General features: G+C 41.4%; 1 protein-coding gene across 1 annotated transcript in view; it reads right to left on the minus strand.

Moving 5' to 3' along the window:
• Pik3cb (phosphatidylinositol-4,5-bisphosphate 3-kinase catalytic subunit beta) overlaps nt 1–21,027 on the minus strand; it is a 103,408-nt gene that overhangs the window by 31,424 nt on the left and 50,957 nt on the right. The window contains exons 6-11 of the mRNA XM_005071997.4: nt 20,723–20,902; nt 18,904–19,074; nt 17,147–17,224; nt 4,237–4,488; nt 1,899–1,995; nt 495–625 (exon numbers count right to left, since the gene is read on the minus strand). Coding sequence (XP_005072054.1) covers nt 495–625; nt 1,899–1,995; nt 4,237–4,488; nt 17,147–17,224; nt 18,904–19,074; nt 20,723–20,902 — 909 coding nt within the window. The remainder of the gene's footprint in view (nt 1–494; nt 626–1,898; nt 1,996–4,236; nt 4,489–17,146; nt 17,225–18,903; nt 19,075–20,722; nt 20,903–21,027) is intronic.

Genomic DNA, 21,027 nt, shown 5'->3' on the forward strand with positions numbered 1-21,027 from the left:
TTGCTGGGCATGGTGCCTTACCCTTGCAGTCCAACTCTTGGAAGGTGGAGGCAGGAAGACTCAAAGTCAGGGCAAGTGTGGGCTACACAGTGAGTTCTAGGTCATGCTGGTTAGAGTGAGACACTGCCTTACAGCCACTACCCTTAAATTCCTGAAAGCAGTAACAGCGGCATAAATGCCATGCATGTTTCACAGAACACATTACACATTCAGAGGTATTCGTGAATACACCTAAGAGACTTTTTACAACAGAAAAGAATTCAGAACAATTAAATCCCACTTTGTAAACATGGTCCCAGAACTCCAGAGACACCAAGCTTCATTTGGTCAGAGATGAGGCAAAACATATCACGGTATTGCACAGCCTTCCAATGGATCATAATGTCAACGTATGGAGAGTTGTGAAAGAACCAGACACACTGAGCTTGTACTGAACATTTTTACCCAGGAATGACTCAATTCTCTCAAGCACAGTGGTGTTTCAGTTATCTTACCTTATCGAAGGGAGGGTAATAATAAGGCTGCTTTTTATTCTCTGGAAACTTAATGTGCAAGGCAGTTGCATTTTCAGCATATGGGTTCGTCTGCACAGTGCCCATGGGATTCAGCATTTCTTCCAGCTCATCTAAAACATGCAAATAATTTGGATTCTTAAGAAAGAGTTTTTGGAACTAAACTAAAAAAAAAAGTCTTGTAGAGCAGTGGTGGCACACGCCTTTAATCCCAACACTCCGAAGGCAGAGGCAAGTGGATTTCTGTGAGTTAGAGACCAGCCTGATCTCCTGAGCAAGTTCCCAGACAGGCAAGGCTACACAGAGGAAACCATGTCTCAAGAAAAACAAAAACAAAAACAAAATAATAAAATTAAAATAATTATACGAACAAAAACAAAAGTTTGGAACTTGTTTTCTTTCACGAAAATGTCCTAAAAGTCATGTCACCTAAGAAAATTAAGCTCTTGAATCCCAGACTGATGGCTGGGAATCCAGCATAGAACTGATCAAGACCCCCTGAATGTGGGTGTCAGTGAGGAGGCCTAGGCAATCTATGGGGCCTTGGGAAGTAGATCAGTATTTATCCTGGGTATACAAATGGACTTTGGGTGCCCATCCCACAATGAGAGATGCACTCTCAGCCTGGACTCTTGGGCAAGGGTCTAGGCCCTGCCCTGGATGAAATGACAGATTATGGACACCCCCATGGAGGGCCTCACCCTCCCTGGGGAAATGAGGGGATATTTGGGGGGGTTGGTGGGGGTAAGGGAGGGAAAGGAAGTGGGACCTGGGATTGACATGTGAAGCAACCTTGTTTCTAATTTAAATTTAAAAATAAAAATTAAAAAATAAAGAAAATTAAGCACACTGTATAGGTAAGCTTTATGTATATGGGAGGGACTTCTTTTATCTTGATCATCAGGCTAAATTCAACTGAAGAACACATGCTTTTGCTGTTTTCTAAGTTGAAGGAGTTAGGAAGGCTCATTCACAACTATGAGCAATTAAGCTTGTTATATAAGACACTGCTACTCAGGAGGTTTCTTTAAAAACCTACAAAAACAAAATGTTTAAAACAAGAACATTGAAATAAAAAAAATACAATCAAGAACTTCATGTCTGTAGCAAAATACTGCTTGTAAGTCATTAGAATAAGTAACAGTTCGATGCGGTGGCACACAGAGGCAGGAGGATGTCTGTGAGTTCGAGGCCAGAATGGTCTACAGAGCGAGTTCCAGGTCAGCCACAGAGAGACCTTGTTCAAAAACAAAACAAAACAGCAAAAAAGAATAAATAACAAAGATAATGTCTTTACTGGAACACAACAACAAGGCTGGGTAATGCTCCAGTAAAATTCTAGCTGCTCTCCAGCGCAAGGGGCCGAGCTTAGAACGTAAATCTTACCAGGGAACGAAGACCAGCTGTGCAATATGATGTCTCCAGACCTCAGCTGTCCTTTGAAGTCAAAAACCATCGTATTTACCCATGCTACGGGATAATGCTGTTGAAAAAGGCATCATTACATAAATAAACCCAGAATGGACTTCAAGGCATGCCAATGTTCATGTTCCCTATTCCAATGTTAGTGCTAGAAATTTCTGAAGTCCTAGGTAACTTCCAAAAGTTCATTCAAAATGAAAAGAAAAGACAATTTCAGTTATCTTTAGGAAAAATTCTACAGGCCAATTAATACCACAATAAAACAGTATGTCAACAAAACAGAAAGTTTTGTTTCAGCTTTTGAAACTGAAGAAGTTTTTAAATGATGAGTACAACGTGGGTGGTACAGTAAATCTCAGCATGGGAGGAAGCTGCCTCTGGATATTGCAGGAATTGACTTATGTTGCTAAAAGGGAGTCGCTGGTGTCCTATGTGGTGACTCACACCTGCAATCCCAGCTCAGGAAGCTGAGGAAGGAGGACTGCTATGATTTCAAGGCCAGCCTGGGTTACACAGCAAGTTACAGACCAGTGTGATTTACAGATTGAGAACCTGTTTGTTTGTTTTTAAAATCAGGCACAGTGGTACATGCCTTTAGACCCAGCTACATAGTGAGACCCTGTCTTAAAAACAGCAACAAAAATGGCACTACACTGTTAGGACTCTTATGAGGTCAGCCTAGATCAGTGTGTGTGTGTGTGTGTGTGTGTGTGTGTGTGTGTGTGTGTGTGTGTGTGTGTGTGTGTGTGTGAGAGAGAGAGAGACAGAGAGAGACAGAGAGAGAGACAGAGAGAGACAGAGAGGGAGGAGGGGAGGGAAGGAGAGAGAACGACAGTGCAAGCCCCCCATATATATATATATTCAATATATATATATTCAAATCTTTGAGAATTCTATTATCAAGATTGGAAAGCCCACAAAGGAACCAGCCTCTTTATGATATTTGAGACATTATATTTTATTTTCAGAGGATATATCATAATAAGCAGAGGGAGTGCTAATATTCTCAGATTTTTCTTCCCATCTTAAGTGTTTTGTTATACACCAGGCTGGTCTTAAACTCACTATGCAAGCAAGGGTGACAGAAGATCAGAAGGTCAAGAGCATCCTCAGCTGGCTGTGAGCCATCCAATCTAGAGACCTAGAGAGTCTCAGGCTAGTCTGGGCTGTGAGCCTTCCTATCTAGACAGACAGGAGAGAGACAGGCACGGAAAGAGAGAGAACATGAAAGAGAGGGAAGAAAAGAAAAATCTGGACTAATAACATGAAATAGATAGGGTAGGACTGTGGGTCAGCGGTAAACCTGAGCACACAGAAGGCCCTGGTTCAATCCCCAGAACTGGAAACTCGAACAAAACCATCATTAGTTCTGAGACAACTCTAGTTGCACAAACTTTACTCAGTAGGCAGAGGTAAGGTGACTGAGAGCTCAAAGCCAACATAGGTAACACTATGACTTTTCAGGGCAGCCTGAACTACACAAAAAGACCTGTCTTTAAAATGATAAATAAATACAGGGAGTATGTATGTATGTATGTATGTATGTATGTATGTGCGTGCCTGTGAGGGTGTACATATGTGAGTGTGTGTGTAAAGGTAGAGATATGGAAGATGGCCATTTGACAACAGGTCTAACACCCTTTAACTAGGATCTCCAAGGGATCCTGGGAGATACAAGGGATTCTGAAAGCTAAGTTTGTTTATACTAAGGTGACAGCAAAACAGAAACAGAGATTATCTAAAACTAACAAAAAGGTTTGATTTTTCACATTTAATACAAATACTCTTATTTCATTCCAAAACACATCCAGACACACATTTATGTCTTAAAGTCATGCCAACTGTGCTGAGGTACAATCTATAATCTTTCTAAAATTATAAAAAAAATCGTAATTTTTAAATATACCTGCTTGGAGTTTTCGTTAAGGTACTACGGATTGCTGTTTTAAAAATGTTGTCACTTTCCAGATTCAGGGGCTCATGCCTGCTAGCCCCATCATTCAGAGGCTGAGGCAGGAGAGTCATAGTGGGTTTGAGGTCAGCCTGAGCTACAGATAGTGACAGCACTGGGCCACCCTAGGTTTCTACGTTTCTGTAATAGGACAGTTGCATCATGAAATCTCCTCAAATAAGTTTGAGAGAATAACATAAAAAAAAGACATGGATATGGACAATTTTTCATCTTCTTGAAACTAGTTCTTAGGGTTCAAGTCACATGAAATAACTCAACTTCTCTTAATTATTTCAGAGCCTTAAAATATTCTGTCATATAAACAATTTTCTGAAGTTATTATATCATTACCACTTTCCCAGCTTTCCTGATGGTCTGATATTTAGAGGGATTAATAGTTTTTGTTGATTTCTTCGTTTTTACTTTATCCAAAACAGCGTAAACAGCAAAACATAATCGAGCCATTCTTGGTAAGTCACAAATATTAATATCAAATTCCAGCTGTTCATTCCAAATATGATCATTTTTTCCTGATATCTCCGAGCTGACGACAGTTTTACACAGGAGCTCAGTTCCATGAAAAAGACCAGCTCTGACATGAACCTGTAATGAGAAACGAAAACAATCACGAGTGCTGCCCAGGAACACCAAAGGGCCCCTCTCAAGGACAACGTGGGCCCAGGAAGGCAGTGCAGCCACGTCAGGCACCTGCATACAGACATCGGCGAGAACTCACTGCCGATGGTGAGTTAATCCAGTGTTCCGTTAGCAAGTAGAGCGGCTACAACAAATGCTGGTCAAAACACCAGTGGTCTCCATGGAGGAATGGGACTAAAGAAACCAAGACAGTAAGGACGACATTTTACATGTACAGGAGGCAGAAGCAGGAAGAATAGGATTTCGAGGCCAGCCTTGGCTAGACTAGTAAGTTTGAGACCACCCTGGACTATGTGAGGCCCTATCTCAGAAAAACAAAACAAACAAAAGGAAAAATAACACGAATTTGTCATTAATTGCCAACAGACAGTAAAAGGTATTCTAACTATATGTATAATCACCCCACAGATCATTGGCCTTTTTCTAAAGATTCAGGCAGGACAATGCAGAGCATATGTAATATGTCTAATAAGATTTACTTAGTTGAGGTAGGATATGCCTTAGGTGGCAGAGCTTTTGCCTAGCATGCACAAAGCCTCAGGTTTGATCCACTAGCACTGCACATAAATTAAAATGGACATCTTCTCTACATATCCTTCATTCCTGTACTTGTAGTAATTACCTGACATGGCATACAGGAACGGCTTGCCAATCCAACAAGAAATGCCAAGGGGGATGAAAATGAATTAACTTCAGTCAATTGTAAATATGTGTGTATGTGCAGACAGAGGAAGAGGTCTACACTGGGGAGCTTCCTCTTTTGCTTCCATTTTTAAAGACAGGGAAGCTGGACCTTATTAATTCAGCATGGCTGGCTGGCCGGCCAGTGAGCTAGCTCTATGGTCCCCCTCAGGAGAGAGCTTGGGCTCTGCTTTGAGAAGGCTATACTCAGTATCTGGGTGCATCTGACTTTCTTTTGAGCACCTCTTTCTCCCAACTCATGTCAAGTGCATGTCTTTAACAAGACCTAAAACTTAGCAGGGCAGTGTTGGAGCACACTTTTAATCCCAGCACTAGGGAGGCAGAGTTGGACAGATCAATGAGTTTCAGGCCAGACTCGTCTACACCATGAGTTTCAGTACAGGCTGGGCTAAACAGAGAAGCCCTGTCTCAAACCAAAAACAAAACTAAACAAAAATCTCCACCTTAAAAAGAAAAGAGGGGAGGGGCTGGAGAGTTGGCTCAGAGGTTAAGAGCACTGACTGCTCTTCCAGAGGTCCTGAGTTCAATTCCCAGCAACCATATGGTGGCTCACAACCATCTACAATTTAATCTTGTGCTCTCTTCTGGCATGTAGGCAGAACACTGTATATGTAATAAATAAATAAATCTTTAAAAAAAGAAAAGTGAGGAGCAAAAGTAGAAATAAAAACAGCAATAACAGGTGGAGGAGCAGTGGCTGTCAACTGCAAGCTCACTGACAGCTAGATTGATTTTATTTTATGACATTATGTATAATAACTGTTTTTCCTTTGTTTTGTCCAACAGCTAAATATGCAGCTCACCATCCAATTAGCTGCATGCATGCACACACACACACACACACACACACACACACACACACACACACACTTTTTGTTTTCATACTTTTTGGTTTTGGGGTTTTTTTATTTTTCAAGACAAGCCTTGACTGTTGTAGAACTTGATCTGTAGAACAGGCTGGGCTTCAGGCTGGCCTTACACTAACAAAGATCTACCCACCTCTATGAGTGCTGGGTTAAAGGAATGGGCCACCACCGCCCAACTATACATACATTTATTTTTAAAGACAGTGTCTCATGTAGCTCAGGCTAGGCTTGATCTTTTTATAAACATGACCTTGTAAATCTCCTTGTCCCCAGGTCCTAGATGACAGGATTACAAATGTGCTCCACCACACCTAGTTGTGTAGTACTAGGGGTTGAACCAAGTTTTATGCAAAGGAAGAAAAATCTCTACCAACTGAGCTATATTCCCACACCTACCATGACTTTTGCTATTTGTCAATTAAATGTCCTCATTATGTTTTACAAACTCAAAACTTACTGTGGACATTATGGGAAAAGAACATGTGATTCCTGCAAATCATTTTTGGAATGTGGCTAGACAAAAACACATAAAGTACATTAGCATCTGTCATGTGGGAGGTTAGAAAGCGGAATTATATTTCTTATTCCCAGTGACCTTACAATTATGTGTACTTGTTATCTTTTATATGCAGAATTTAAATATAATAAATTCAGTAAACTAACAATTTAAAAATGAAAACCTTGATGAACACAAGCCTTTAATCTCAGAATTTGAGAGGCAGAGGCAGGAGGATCTCAGAGTTCAAAACAAACAAACAAACAAACAAAAGAATATGTTGCAAGGGTTTGTTGATTAAGAGAACTGAGCTTTAAACTCTACCATCTTCTGTAGTCTGGACAATCGCAGAGAAACTAAAACAAGCACCTACCACAATTTTTTTCCTAAACATAACACATGAAACTTCATTTACAAACAAGCAAACACCCTGTTTCTCTGCTCCTCACGCCTGAGTCTCTTTCAGTATTTTCAAAAATGAAGAATTTTAAAGTATCATCGTACTTCATATAGTTACATTTTATTATCTGACTGCAGCAAAGCTCTCAAACCCTTTCTCACAAGCCCTAAATCATTAGGAAAGCAAGCAAAATGGGCTTTCTCATGCAAAGAACCAGACACTGTGCTACAACAGGAGGTGCCAAGCCAACATACAGACTGCATTTCTATTTTCACCGATTAAAACTGTTGTGCTGGGCAAGATTTGAACTTTTTCACAACATCAACACCTTAACTTCCTTCTCGTTCCAAACTGCGGCCAAAGTCCACTGCTTTTAGGTATTATTAGATAAAAAAAGACATCAGTAGCATGAATAGGGTAAATTTCCATCTTTCACAAAGTTATCAATTTGTATTCCTAATTACTTATTCAAGGAGAACCTATTTCCTCTACAATCATATACTTTAGGCACCAAATCCATGTGGCTTTTCCCCCCTACATGTAGGCCTACATTCAATTCTGACAACAATTATAGGCTGAGATCCTCCCCACTTCAGTTGCCAATTTCAAATTCCAGGTCTCATCAATACTTCTGGTCAACTGGTAATTAGCTGAGGAATCTACAACCCTGTCCCCAAGTCCAATAATTCAGTGTAATCGCTCACAAGCTATGGGAAACAAGATCATCAGTTTATTTTAGTAACTATTTAAAAGGGCGGGGATGGGCAGCCCGATGATGCTCCCACCAACCTCTGTAACTACTGGGTAAGAGTTTTTGTTGTTGTTGTTAATTTTATATGCACAGATATTTTGTCTGAATATGCCTGTGCACCCCATTAAACTGGAGTTAGAGATAGTTGTTTGCTGCCATGTGGGCACTGCGAATTAAACCCTGGTCCTCTGAAACAACAGTCATTATTCTTAACCACTGAGCCATCCCTCCCGTTCCTAAAGTTTTGTTGCTTTAAATTGATTTTATTTTAATTTATGTGCATGAGTGCTTTCCTTGTCTGTATATAAGTGCACTACATGCATGTCAGGTGTTTGTGGAAGTCAAAAGAGGGCACCAGATCCCCTAGAACTAGAGTTATAGAAGATCATAAGAGAGCACTGCAATTAACAGACAGTTGTGAGCAGTCACATGGGTGCTCCAAAAGAGCAGCAAGTACTCTGAACTGCTGAGTCATTTCCACAACTCCGTTTAATACGAGTCCAATGTGGCATGAATAATTAAATCACTGACTACCACTGGTCATTAAGTTAGTCTATAGTCTCCGTTTAATACGAGTCCAATGTGGCATGAATAACTAAATCACTGACTACCACTGGTCATTAAGTTAGTCTATAGTCTCTTGCCCAATCTTGTGGTCATCAAGTAAGATGAAAATCCACTACTCACAACTGGTATCTCTGATAACCAGCCTTTATCCTGGAGCTATGTGGGGGCTTTTTAGCTAGCAGAAAATTCATTAATTTAACAACAAAACAAGACAACGAAACCCCTTCTACCAATACACAGACATCAAGGGTTTTGGAAGCTCTAAGAACTGGGACTATGTCAAATTTCATAATTAAAGATGTTCTAGCCAGGCATGGTGATGCTCCCATTATTCCAGCACTTGAGATGTGGAGGCAGGAAGACAGGGAGCTCAAAATCAGTCTGTGCTACATGAGATCCTGTCCCCGCACTGTTCAACTTGTACCCCTGCCCAATAATTAGGATTCTCCTATCATTCAGGAAATGACACTGGCTTTAGAAGCTCTGTGTTAGAGACCAAATGTTAATTTGCTACATCACAATCTGTCAAGAGGCTGCCTTGTTCTGACTTAGGAGAGGAAAACTACCCAGGTATGTGGCGATGGCTACATTAAACATGCAAACTTACCACGTAAAGTATTAGTATCCCAGATAATAAGGAGGGAGATAAAAAGATAGAGTTTCAATGTTTTCCTACTTACATAGGTTTCGAATGACTAGTGGTGCTGAAACCCACATAAAAACCACATCACAAAAGCTAGGAGGCAGTGAGATGGATGACTAATACATGTATCGCAGAATACACCTGTATCATATTTGGGTACAGCCAGTTTTCTTGACTCTGAACACTTACTTCCTTTGCCAACATGAACAGGCTTCCTGTGTTACTTCTTTAAATGGTTTTTCTGAATTCTACCCTTTTCTTCTCCTAAAACCCAGAGCACAAGTCTGTTAGACCTTCTGGGATTGCCTCACAGTCCTTGAAACACATACTATTCTGCCCACCAGTCTCTTCCTCTGTGGTGAAAATCTATTGATTAGCCATGGTTCCTTAATACCATTCTGCAACTGAATTTATTTAATTTCTAAAATTTAATACACTGTACTCTTTAGGATTAGTTTGGGGTTTTTAGTTCGTTTGGGTGTTTTGAGACAGAGTTTCCTATATCCCAGGCTGGTCTAGAGTTCAGCTAACTATGTACCATAAGATGACCCCAAAATCTTGATTTTTCCTGCCTCTACCTCACAAGTGTTAGGATTATAGACAAGAGCCACCATGCCTCACTTAGTTTTTATTTCTTGATTCAGATTTTTACTTAATTTGGAGACAGTGCAGGCTAAATAGACCAGGCTGGCCTGGAATGTCCCCCTGCCTCAGCCTCCCAACGACTGGGATCACAAAAGTGTGCCAAACAGTTTTAATTTGTTTCTTCCTTTACATATTCTGTTTAGAATCTGTGTTTGCCCTTGGTAAACAGCTGCTTGAAACGTCTCTGTGACATCTGAATCACCTCAGCATTTCATTTGATGACTATCACTGTCCACACAACTTGGAATTTTCTTGGTTCTTTCTCTCCAAGAACTTCTGAACAGTATCTCGGGCATTCTATTAGGCATGAAATGCTGGGTTGTATGTTCATCCAATGCAGAGTTTATCTGAGGCATCTCAATTGAGCCTTCTCTGTCAGTTGCAGTTCCAATGCTCACCAGGCCTTCAGTGCTTCTGGAGGAGTACACACATACACACGTACACACATTCTCATTCTCATTCTCATTCTCATTCTCATTCTCATTCTCATTCTCATTCTCATTCTCATTCTCATTCTCATTCTCATTCTCCCTCCCTCCCTCCCTCCCTCCCTCCCTCCCTCCCTCCCTCCCTCCCTCCCTCCCTCCCTCCCTCCCTCCCTCCCTCCCTCCCTCCCTCCCTCCCTCTCTCTTTCTCTCTCAGATCCTCATGCACAGCCAAGGAATAAGCTGAACAGTATATGAAACTTAATTGTGCTTTTCAAGTTTCTCTTAACCTGCAATCTTCCAATATTTTTTTAATAAGCCGAGTACCTTCTTTATCCAACCAGAAAGTTGGAGTTTTATTCGTGTGTACTCCTTGAAAGGTATGCTAAGCTGCATAGAAATAGGGAGAAAAGCCCCTGATGATGTGTCATAGTCTTCACATTGCAACATCTCTAATGGAAAAGAAACTTCAACTCTTGAGATTCACAATTCTGTCTATCCCTGAGGCTCTCTCTGCTACCACCGCTTCTACTGTACAAGAGCTGCCCAGAGCTCAGGGGATAAAAGTGCTTCCCACACAAGTCTGCCAGTCTGAGTTCAATCCTCAGAACCCACAGAGGAAGGAGAGAACCTACCTACTCCCCAAAGTTGTCCTGATTCCACACAAATTCCATGTGTCTGCACTCATGTGCACAAAACAGATAAAATGATAATTTAGTTAAGAAAAGAAACAAAAAGGAGAATGAAAAGGGTGAAATCTCTGCTGCCTCTGCAAGTAGGCAACACTAGGGAGGCTCCTGGCTTCTCTCTACGCTCTGACTGCCTGATGTGATCTTCTGAACTGTGAGTAACAGTCAGCTAAGGCACACATGTGGCCAGGCATTGGTGGCGCACACCTTTAATCCCAATGCTTAGGAGGCAGAGACAGTTAGATCTCTCTGAGTTCGAGGCTAGTCTGGTCTACAGAGTGAGTTAAAAAAAAAAAAAGATGTACAGTCATGGCAGTACATGTCTATAACCCCAGCACTTGGGAAATAGACAGGAGGGTCAAGAGTCTAAGGTCATCCTTAGCTACATAGTGAGTCTGACACCAGCCTGGAACACATGAGACACTGTCAAAAAAACAAACAAAACTATGTATACACAAAAGATTAAAAACAAATAAACAAAAACAAAAAAAAAACACCACAGAATGGGCAAAGACTGACCAGGAATCGAGACACAGACTCCTACCCTCTTTGCCATGGTTAGGACACAAGCCAGTGTAGCCAGAGGGTGATGAATCATCACTGAGCACATTGAGTTTCCTGCTCAGATCTCACAGAACCTTGTATGACTTCTGGTCCTGTAACTGTGCTGGACTGAGCTCTGCTGATTAGATTTGCTACATGAAAGAAGTGACTTCACAGAAGATATCTTCCTTGAGCTGGAGTACTCGGTAATTTTTCAAAGGAATTCCATAGATGGAATGACTCACAGGCTAAGAGTTCTTGCTGCTCTTCCAGAAGTTCAGTTCCTAGCACCGAAAAAGGGCAGCCCACAACCAACTCTTCAGGCCTCCTTGGGTATCTACATATAACATGGCATATACACACTCATGCAAACATGCACCTCTAGACATAGACAGACAGAAAGACTCTCTCTCTCTTTCCTCCGCCCCCCCCCCCCCCCGTGGATCTCTGTGAGTTGAGACCACTGTAGTCTACATAGTGAGTTCCAGGACAGCCAAAGCTACACAGTGAGACCCTGTTTCTAAACCAAACAGAAATAAGAAAGGCTGTAGGGAGTACCCTGTACATCAGTAGGTACTTCTCTAAAAGACAAAACTTAATCAAAACAAACAGAATGAGAAAACTTAAAAATGTTTAAATTATAACAATTTATGTATGTATGCAATGCATTGCGAACATGCAATTAAATTTATTTTGTAAGTGCATACATGTGTGCCAGGCTGCAATGTATGGGTCAAAGGGCAACTTGCAGGGGTCAGTTATCACCTTCTACCACATAAGTTCTGGGAGTCAAACTTGGGTCATCAGCTTGGTGACAAGAAAGGTTACCTGCTAAGACATCTGGCCCACCCCAAATTCAATTATTTTACCTAAGTTTTAAAGATTAGATTTTACTATTTTTAAATATATTTGTGTGTTTGTGTTGTGTGCTTGTGAGTGCAGGTACCTGTGGAGGACAAAGGTGTTCGGTCCCTGTGAGTTGTAGGGACAGGTGACGTCAGCCACTCAATGTGGTGCTGGGAACTGAATGGCAAACCCAATCCAATTCTCTTTTCTTTCTCTGGCTGGCCTGGAACTTGCTATGTAGACTAGGATGACCTCCAGATCATACAAATCCACCCGCCTCTGTCCACTGAGTGCTGGAATTAAAAGTTTGTGCTACCACCACCTAGCTACTCCAAATTTCTTAACCAAAGGCCTTTTCACAAAGAAAAATCAAGGGTCAGATAGTCTGAAGTCAATTCTTTCAAACATTTGAACAAGAAAGAAATACCAGCCTTGCATAATTTATTTAGAAAATAGACAAGGCAGGAAGGAGGGAGGGGCTAGAGAGATGATCAGTGGTTGAGAGCATTTGCTCAGTTCCTTTAAAAGAACTTCAGTTACATTACCAGCACCAACATAGGGTAGCTCACAACTGCCTGTAACTCCAGCTCCAAGGGGTTGCATGCCCTCTTCCAGATTCCTGGAGTACAGGGACACAAGTGACATTCACTTACACATATTCCCAGTACTCTCCAGGCAGAAGCAAGAAGATCTTCTCTGAGTTTGAGACCAGCTTGATCTACAGAGCAAGCTCCCCAACAGCCAAAGATACATAAAGAAACCCTATCTGGAAAAAAACAATCCCCCCCCAAATTAAATAAATCAGACAAGGGAAAGAGCTCTCAACTTTATCCATCTGACTAATTGTCTGCCTGTCTGTATGGTCATCTATTTACCCACTTAGGCACCCACCTGTCCATTTGTCCTCCTGCCTGCACATGCCTGACATGCCATTCTACTGAACTCCATCCCAAACCTTTTCATCTTGTCTGGGCCAACACTATCCTGATATAAACGAAAGACATCACATATAAGGAAGTACATTAGCCAGACAATACATGCTTATAGTCAATAGTGGGCTGAGGCAGGACAGTTACTTACTACAAGCTCCTGTCCTGCAGTGTAAAACCCCTGCCTGGCCCACTCTCCAAAAGGAAAAACGAGGCCAATATTTCCCACAAACAGAAGTGAAAACCCTAAAATACTGTCTTGTCACTGGGACATGATTTTTCTTGTGCTATTGGACTCCAGCTAAAATACTGTCTTCCAGGCTTCAAACGTGATCTGTGTCATAAACACTGTGGGGTTCTCAACCTTTCAGACTCAGACAAGAACTACAGCAGTGGTGTCCCCCAACCTGTGAACTGACTCTGCCGATCCTGAGGGAATATTGTGCTTCTAAAACCACTCAAGCCAGATATTTCTAGTAAGTCTCCATATACGTTCATGTGTTTTTGGGCTGGAGAGAACTTGGCCACTAAAGGCTAGGCTCATAACCAAAAATACACTTATATGTTTTCATGTGGATGTGATACATCTTGATATTTTTTTTGTATGTGATACATCTTGACATTCACAATGTAGACATGTACAGTCATCTCCTCTTGGATATTTATCCAGAAAAATCCTCAGTAATTCGCACACTATCATCTCTTCTGTTTATATCAGAAATCCCAGGCAAGGGATTCAGGAAAGAAAAGGCTGGAAAAGGTGTAAAGTAGTGGCTTTGTTTGTTTTTCACTTTTCATTAACATAATACTAGAGCACCTAACTTTTATAGGAATCTACATCAGTAGGAAATTCTGCCATTATATGATCCCACGAGATGGTAGGAGAAAAGAGAACCAAAGAAACAAGGTGGGTAGGCAGGGAAACAACACTGAGTAGCATGTTATCAAGCATGTTTCTTCTCTCCACAAAGAATCCAGCTCTACAGCTGATGGAATATGACAAAAGCTGCAGATCTAAAAAATGCTAACAACTTGTCTGCCACTAACAAAGAAATAAATCACAATGTGTTAGAGAATATAAGGCACATACTGGAGGCCTATCTTCTGGATGAAGAAACGGAACAGAAGTAAAAATGCTGTTATTACTGAATAATAATATAGAACCACAAAAGAAGCAGAGAACGGGGCCGGCAGGATGGCTCAGCAGGCAGTGGTGTCTGCTGCCTCGAACAATGAGCTCCAGGACCCACAGGGTGGAAGGACAGACCAGTATCTGCAAGCTGTCCTCTGACTTCACATGCATGCACATATACACACACAACAAATATATAAAAGGAAGTGTTTTTAAAAAGAAATAAGGAATTGATCAGTGATGAGAGACTTGCTTCTCATGTGCAAGACACTGGGGGCCAATTCCCAACAGCGTTAAAAAAACAACCAGTACCAAAACAAAGGAACCATTACATTATCTTTGCAAGTCAGACACGGCAGCCCACAGACAATGAATAAGGATGCAGCCCCTCTGTACCCATGTATATTTCACATCTGCAAAGACATAAATGGATGAAAGCACACACATGGATAGAATATAAAATATACATAATGTCCCAATGGACCTGAGGTAGGTTTGACTATACAAACTCTGCCCACGCTTCTTTCCAGGGTCTCAAGTAACTCAGGCTGGCTTAAAGTCTAGATCCTCCTGCCTCCACTCTTAAGAGCTGGGATTACAGACTCATACCACCATATTCTACCACGAGGCTTGATTTCTGCTTTTCAAAATGAAATCCTTAAGGAATTCTACTAATCCACAGGAATGTCTAAGATGTCTTCAAAGGTGAGTAAAACAAATTACTGAAAGTTTGTTCATTAATGATATTGTAATTTAATAAAAACAGCATACAAGAGAAAGATGCCATGCAACAGGGTTCAAGCAGAGGGTTTTTTTTTTTATTATTATTAGGGAAAGGGATCATAAAAAGGGGAAAGGAAGCCGGGATGTGGTGGTGCATGCCTTTACCCCAGCACTTGGTATGAAGAAGCAGGTGGATTTCTGTGAATTTGAAACCAGCCTGGTTCACAAGAGCTAGTTCCAGGACAGGCTCCAAAGCTACAGAGAACCCCTGTCTCGAAAAACCAAAAATAAAGGGGCAGGCGGGGAGAAGAGGCGAGACCAGCTCCAGACACAGAAGCAGCAGGAGAGAGGAGAAAGGAAAGAGGGGAAGAGAGACAGAGAGATGGAGGGAGGGCAGACAGCCAGGGGGAGAGAAAGAGAGGAGGATGGGAGGTGGGCAGGGCCCTTTTAAAAAGGAACATAGTGAATGTGCACAGGTGGTGCTTAGTGACTGCAGATGAGGGTGTATCCTGTCAGTACAAATGCCTGAATACTAACAATGACATACAACAAAAGAAGAAAGAAATACAATCCAAACATCCCTGTTGCCCATCCCCTGTATTTATCAGTTTAAACACAGAGGATACTGGTATGGCTTGTTGAGTTAGATTCCCTTCTGATGGCAAGAAGTCTCGATTCTGTGCTTTCATACTTTGTTGTAAAAGTCACAATATACATTTTACAAAAGTTTTACTTATTATTTGTGAGTTAGCACATGTGTCAGTTTGCGTGTGTGCATGTATGCACATTCATATATGTGCCTGTTTGAATTAAAGCATACCACAAGGGCTGGAGAGATGGCTCAGAGGTTAAGAGCACTGACTGCTCTTCCAGAGGTCCTGAGTTCAATTCCCAGCAACCACATAGTGGCTCACAACCATCTGTAATGAGATCTGGTGCCCTCTTCTGGCGTGCAGACATACATGGAAGCAGGATGTTGTATTCATAATAAATAAAAAAATCTTAAAAAAAAAAAAAAGCATACCACAAACATACAGGATCCCATCGAGGCCAGAAGAGGGTATTCCGTAATCTAGAATGGGAGTTGCAGACAGTTGCTAGTTGCTATGTGGGTGCTCGGGACTGAACCTGGGTCCTATGCAAGAGGAGTTAAGTACTGACACTGGTCCTGTGATATATTCTTTAAATTTGAAAAAATAATAAAGGCAGGGTATAGTAGCACATGCAGGTAAGAGACAGAAAGATTAGGAGTCCAAGGTCATCTTTACTATAAGTGGGAGTTTGTAGCCAATCTGAGCTATGAGAGCCTGTCTCAAAAGAAAGAAAGAAAGAAAGAAAGAAAGAAAGAAAGAAAGAAAGAAAGAAAGGAAACAGAAAAAAGAAAAAAGCCAGACTTATTGACACATGCCTTCAATTCCTACACTAGAGAGCCAGAGGCAGGAGCATCTCTGAGTTTGAGAGCAGCCTAGTCTACAGAGTGAGTTCTAGCAGGACAGTGAAGACTACACTGAGAAACTGGGAGGCAGGGAGGCAGGGAGGGAGGGAGGGAGGGAGGGAGGGAGGGAGGGAGGGAGGGAGGGAGGGAGGGAGGGAGGGAGGGAGGGAGGGAGGGAGGGAAGAAATAAAGAAAATATGATGAAATTTTAAATTAGAAGAAAAAGATACCATTAAAACAGAAAATAGGCAAATTGCAAATGAGCCAGAAAAAAATTTAAACAAAAAAGTTTAAAAAGAAAAACTGAGCCGAGAACAAGACGAAGCCTTTATTTTAACACCATCTGTAAGCTGTGCACATTTAAGCTTTACTTCTAACTCACAAGCACAGCACACATGCTTACTACATGTGAACATCTGAGCAAGGCTGCATACAAGCTCCTTTCTGCCAGTTTTGGCTCTAACACCAGAACTTTCTGCGACACACACAAGAACATGGCATCAGGCTTTCTGGGAGATCTCTAGTAGTCAAGCACTATTTAAAACTAAATGCTATCAGGCACAATGGTTCATGCCTGTAGAGGATTGAGGATTCAAGGCCAGCCTCAACTACTCAGATAGTTTGAGGCCAGCCTGGATTATTCGAGATTCTGTCTCAAAGGAAAAAAAAAATACACACACACAAGAAACAGAGAACACTGAATAGTTTTGTAACAAGCTGCTATACTGTCTTTCATAGTTGGTAGGTATGAATGAAATCACAGAGCTCACAGATTGTACAAGGGCATAGGGATGGCCTTAACAAGTACTCACTTTCACCGTTTCTTCTGTGTTAAGCTTATTTCCTTTCACCAAGACAATCTGGAAAGGGTTGTTGTTGTCCCAGACATGCTGTAAAGGAACAAAATAAAGAGAGGCTTTTCATTGAGAGAAATGATTGTGGCTTGACAGCTGTGGTGGCTAGTCGTATGTCAACTCAACCCAAGCTACAGTCATCTGAGAAAAGAGAACCCTAGTTGAGAAATTACTCCATAAGATCTGGCTGTAGGAACCTGTGGTGCACTTTTTAGATTGACGTAAAAGGGCCCAGTCCATTGTGGGTGGTGCTACCCCTGGGCTGGTGGTCCTGGAGTCGACAGAAAAGCAGGCTGAGCAAGTCATGGGAGCAAGCCAGGCAGCAGCATCTCTCCATGGCCTCTGCATCAGCTCCTGCCTCCAGGTTCCTGCTGTTTGAGTTCTTGCCTTGGCTTCTCCCAAAGAACTGTGACTCAGGATATGTAAGCCAAACAAACCCTTTCCTCCCCACATGGCTTTTAGTTATGGCATTTCATCACAGCAATGGTAACCTCGAGACACTGGTCATAGAAGACTTTCAGTTCTCACAAACGGCAAATTTCTGAAAACAGAGCTCCAACCTAACAATTAAAAATCATAAATACTGCCAGGCGAGTGGTGAACACCTTTCATCTCAGGACTCCAGAGGCAGAAGCAGGTGGTTCAAAGCCAACCTGGTCTGGAGAGTGAGTTCTGGGACAGCCAGAAACCATATCCTGAACTCCATCCCTCACTGCCCCCCCCCAAATAACCATAAATATCCAACTAAGCATTATTAATCATTAGCACTTGATTTTTATGCCTGTTAATTCTATGAAGTGAGGGAGAGAGGTAGGCAGGGAGCAAAAAGATGATGTGCTGGCTCACATCTGTAATTCTAGCACATAGGACGCTGAGGCAGGAGGATTGTCATGGGCCTAAACTAAATAATAAGTTCCATGCTAATGGGGGAAGCCCTTCTGTGTGTATGTTAATAAATAAAGCACTGTTGGCCAATAGGGAAGCAAGATAGGTGGGATTAGGAGTCGAGAAGGATTGGGAAATGTAGTCAAGGTGGAGAGTTGACATGTGACCTCAGGAACAGAGGACACATGAGGCTGCGTCCTTGGTAAGATAAAACCTTGTAAAAATACATAGATTAGTAATTATGGGTTAATAATTAAGTCAGAGGTAGCCAATGAGAAACCATAACAAATGGCCAACAGATTCATAACTAATATAGTGTTTCATGTGTTATTTGGGACTGAGACATCGGTAGGACCCAGGCGACTGAAGAGTTACACCATTCCAGCCTGAGTCCACAATAAAACACTGTTTCAACCCCACACTCACCCCGAAATGGTTTTAATAGGTTAAGTTGATAGAAATAAATATGCTACACTTAGACAGCTGAGGCAAGCTTGTCACAGATCAGGGAACAGAGCTACAAGCAAGCAAGACTCTGTCTGAAAAAAGAAACAAAAGGTAAATATACTGGCTATTCAAATATTTCATGTCCTATGCCTCAAGTTGATAAAGTGTAAGTATAAAGTCTAGTCTGCTAGTGTTTGGTGTGGGAACACTAAAAGTGCCATGCAGATGAAAGCCCTTTTTCAAGTGAATGGCAATGAACTTTTGGTAGATGTTGGTTTTTACAGAAGGAGAAGTGAGCAAAGGAAGCAGGTCTGAGACAGCAAGCGCACAAACTGAAAATCACGTGACTTTGGGTTTACCAAAGTGTAAGACAGGGATCTTACAGAAATAACTCGTGTTTTCTTTGGTGGTAAAGGGAGAGGAAGGTTGGATGAGTTTCGGTTGATGGCAGCCTCTATGGCAATCATTTCTTGCTCATACATCTTCTTGATCTTACAACATTCCACAAGGATGAAATGGGGCAGGGTCCTATTCATTACACAGTTCCGGATGTACTACAGTAGCAAAGGAGACAGATTTTTCAGGCAAACACATAAAATAACAAAGGAAATTTATCTCAAGAACACTATACTAAATGTATAGTATAGGTGTGTTATACAATTCAGTATCAAGAAAATAATCATTTGAAATCACAAAACAGGAAGGCTGGAGATGGCTCAGAGGTTACCGGCTGCTTGTCTAGAGGACCTGGATTGGATTCCCAGCACCCACATAGTAGTTCATGACTCTAGCTACAGGTCCAGGGGATCCTGAACCCACTTACTTCCGTGGGCACAGAATGCAAAAGGTGTATATCTATACACATGGGCAAAACACTCATACACATAAAAGAAAAATAATTTTAAAAACATTACAACACAAGAGCCACATTGGGTAAAGAGCCACATTTATGCTTGACCTACATGGTGGTAAGAGAGGAACAACTCCCATAGGTTGTTCCTTGGTCCCCACAAGCACACCCTGGTGAACATAAATACACACAAAGTAAATGAAAATGTAATAAAATTGCAACACAGTGACTGGCATGGTGGTGCATTCTTGTGGTGCACCGCTAGGAAGCTAAAGTCAGGGACCACAAGTTTGAGGTCAGCCTAGGAAAACAGCAAGCTAGCCCAGTATGAGCAATATAGAGACGCTATTTGGAACCAGATCAGCTGCCCCACAGGTACAAGGAACTCAGTACAATCACCAACATCAAACAATCAACCAAACAGTCAACAACAAAATCCCACATAAAGTAGCTACTGTTAATTGAGCACCTAATTACCTAGGAACCAAGAGAGATGTAGACAAATGGCTATTCTTCTTAAGAGATCCACTTCACAGTCTACAGCCATGATGAGAACCAGAAAGGGATAACTCATACACCTGTATCTCTAAGACCCAAATATAAATCAATTTTTCTGGTGCCCAGGTCACAGTTTGGCCAATTAGCAACAACAAAAGAAACAAAGAAATGAAAAACTAAAAGAATCTTTTCTTTAAAAACGTATTATTATTCTGTTTATGTGCATAATGTATGTGTGTGGGTTTGCATACCATGCTAGCATATGCAAGTAAGAGGCAACTCTATGGAGTTGCTTCTCTCTTTCCACCTTTATATGAGTTCCTGGGATCGAACTCAGGTCCTCAGTATTACTCAGCAACCACCTTCACCTGCTGAGTCATCTTGCTGGCCCTTAAAAAAAGAAACTTTTACTTTTCCTACAAGATGCTTATAAGTATCTACTTAACAAATACTTTTTTTGAACTTCCTCCAGAATATATAACTTAACTCATATGTTTGCATAAAGAAAGAGTAAGCAGATATGCATAACAAACTGTGTTCCAAATTTATAATGCTATAGGAACTGTTGAGCACTGACATAGTCCACAAGCAGAGTACCCATACACAGACATACATTCACATGTACAATCATTGTGCTCAATGCAGACATAGCTTGAAAAACAAAGACAAACACTTGCCCACACTTTAGTAGTGATTACTTAGGAGAAGGGTCCAGTAATTGAAGCTAAATATATAAGTTCTGCAAAGATTTCTGTGGGTTCCAAACATTCCCTCCGTCATACACTTCCTGAAAGATGAGGAAGCTAGAGGTACCATGTATATTGCTCTAATGAACAGTCAGTCAAAATACATACCTGGAACTGAATCAGAGGATGCTCTCCGAATACATACTCCACTCTCCCGCTGACTTGTAATACACAGTCATAGGGGCTAACTTCATCTTCCTTTCCGTGAATAGTCAAGCGTTTCTGGATTGCCAATTCATTTATTTTTATAGGAGTCAAATTGGGAGACACTTGAAAACTAAATACATCCTAAAAAGACAGAAGGCAGAAAATGTGCTAGATTTTATGCTTAGCATAAAATTGTGATGTGTGTGCAAACACCCTTTGTGCTTTACAGTCCAGTAAATTGTTATATATGGTAAACACGTACATAG

This window comes from Mesocricetus auratus, unplaced genomic scaffold (genome assembly GCF_017639785.1).
Source record: "Mesocricetus auratus isolate SY011 unplaced genomic scaffold, BCM_Maur_2.0 Super-Scaffold_100691, whole genome shotgun sequence".
NCBI lineage: Eukaryota > Metazoa > Chordata > Mammalia > Rodentia > Cricetidae > Mesocricetus > Mesocricetus auratus.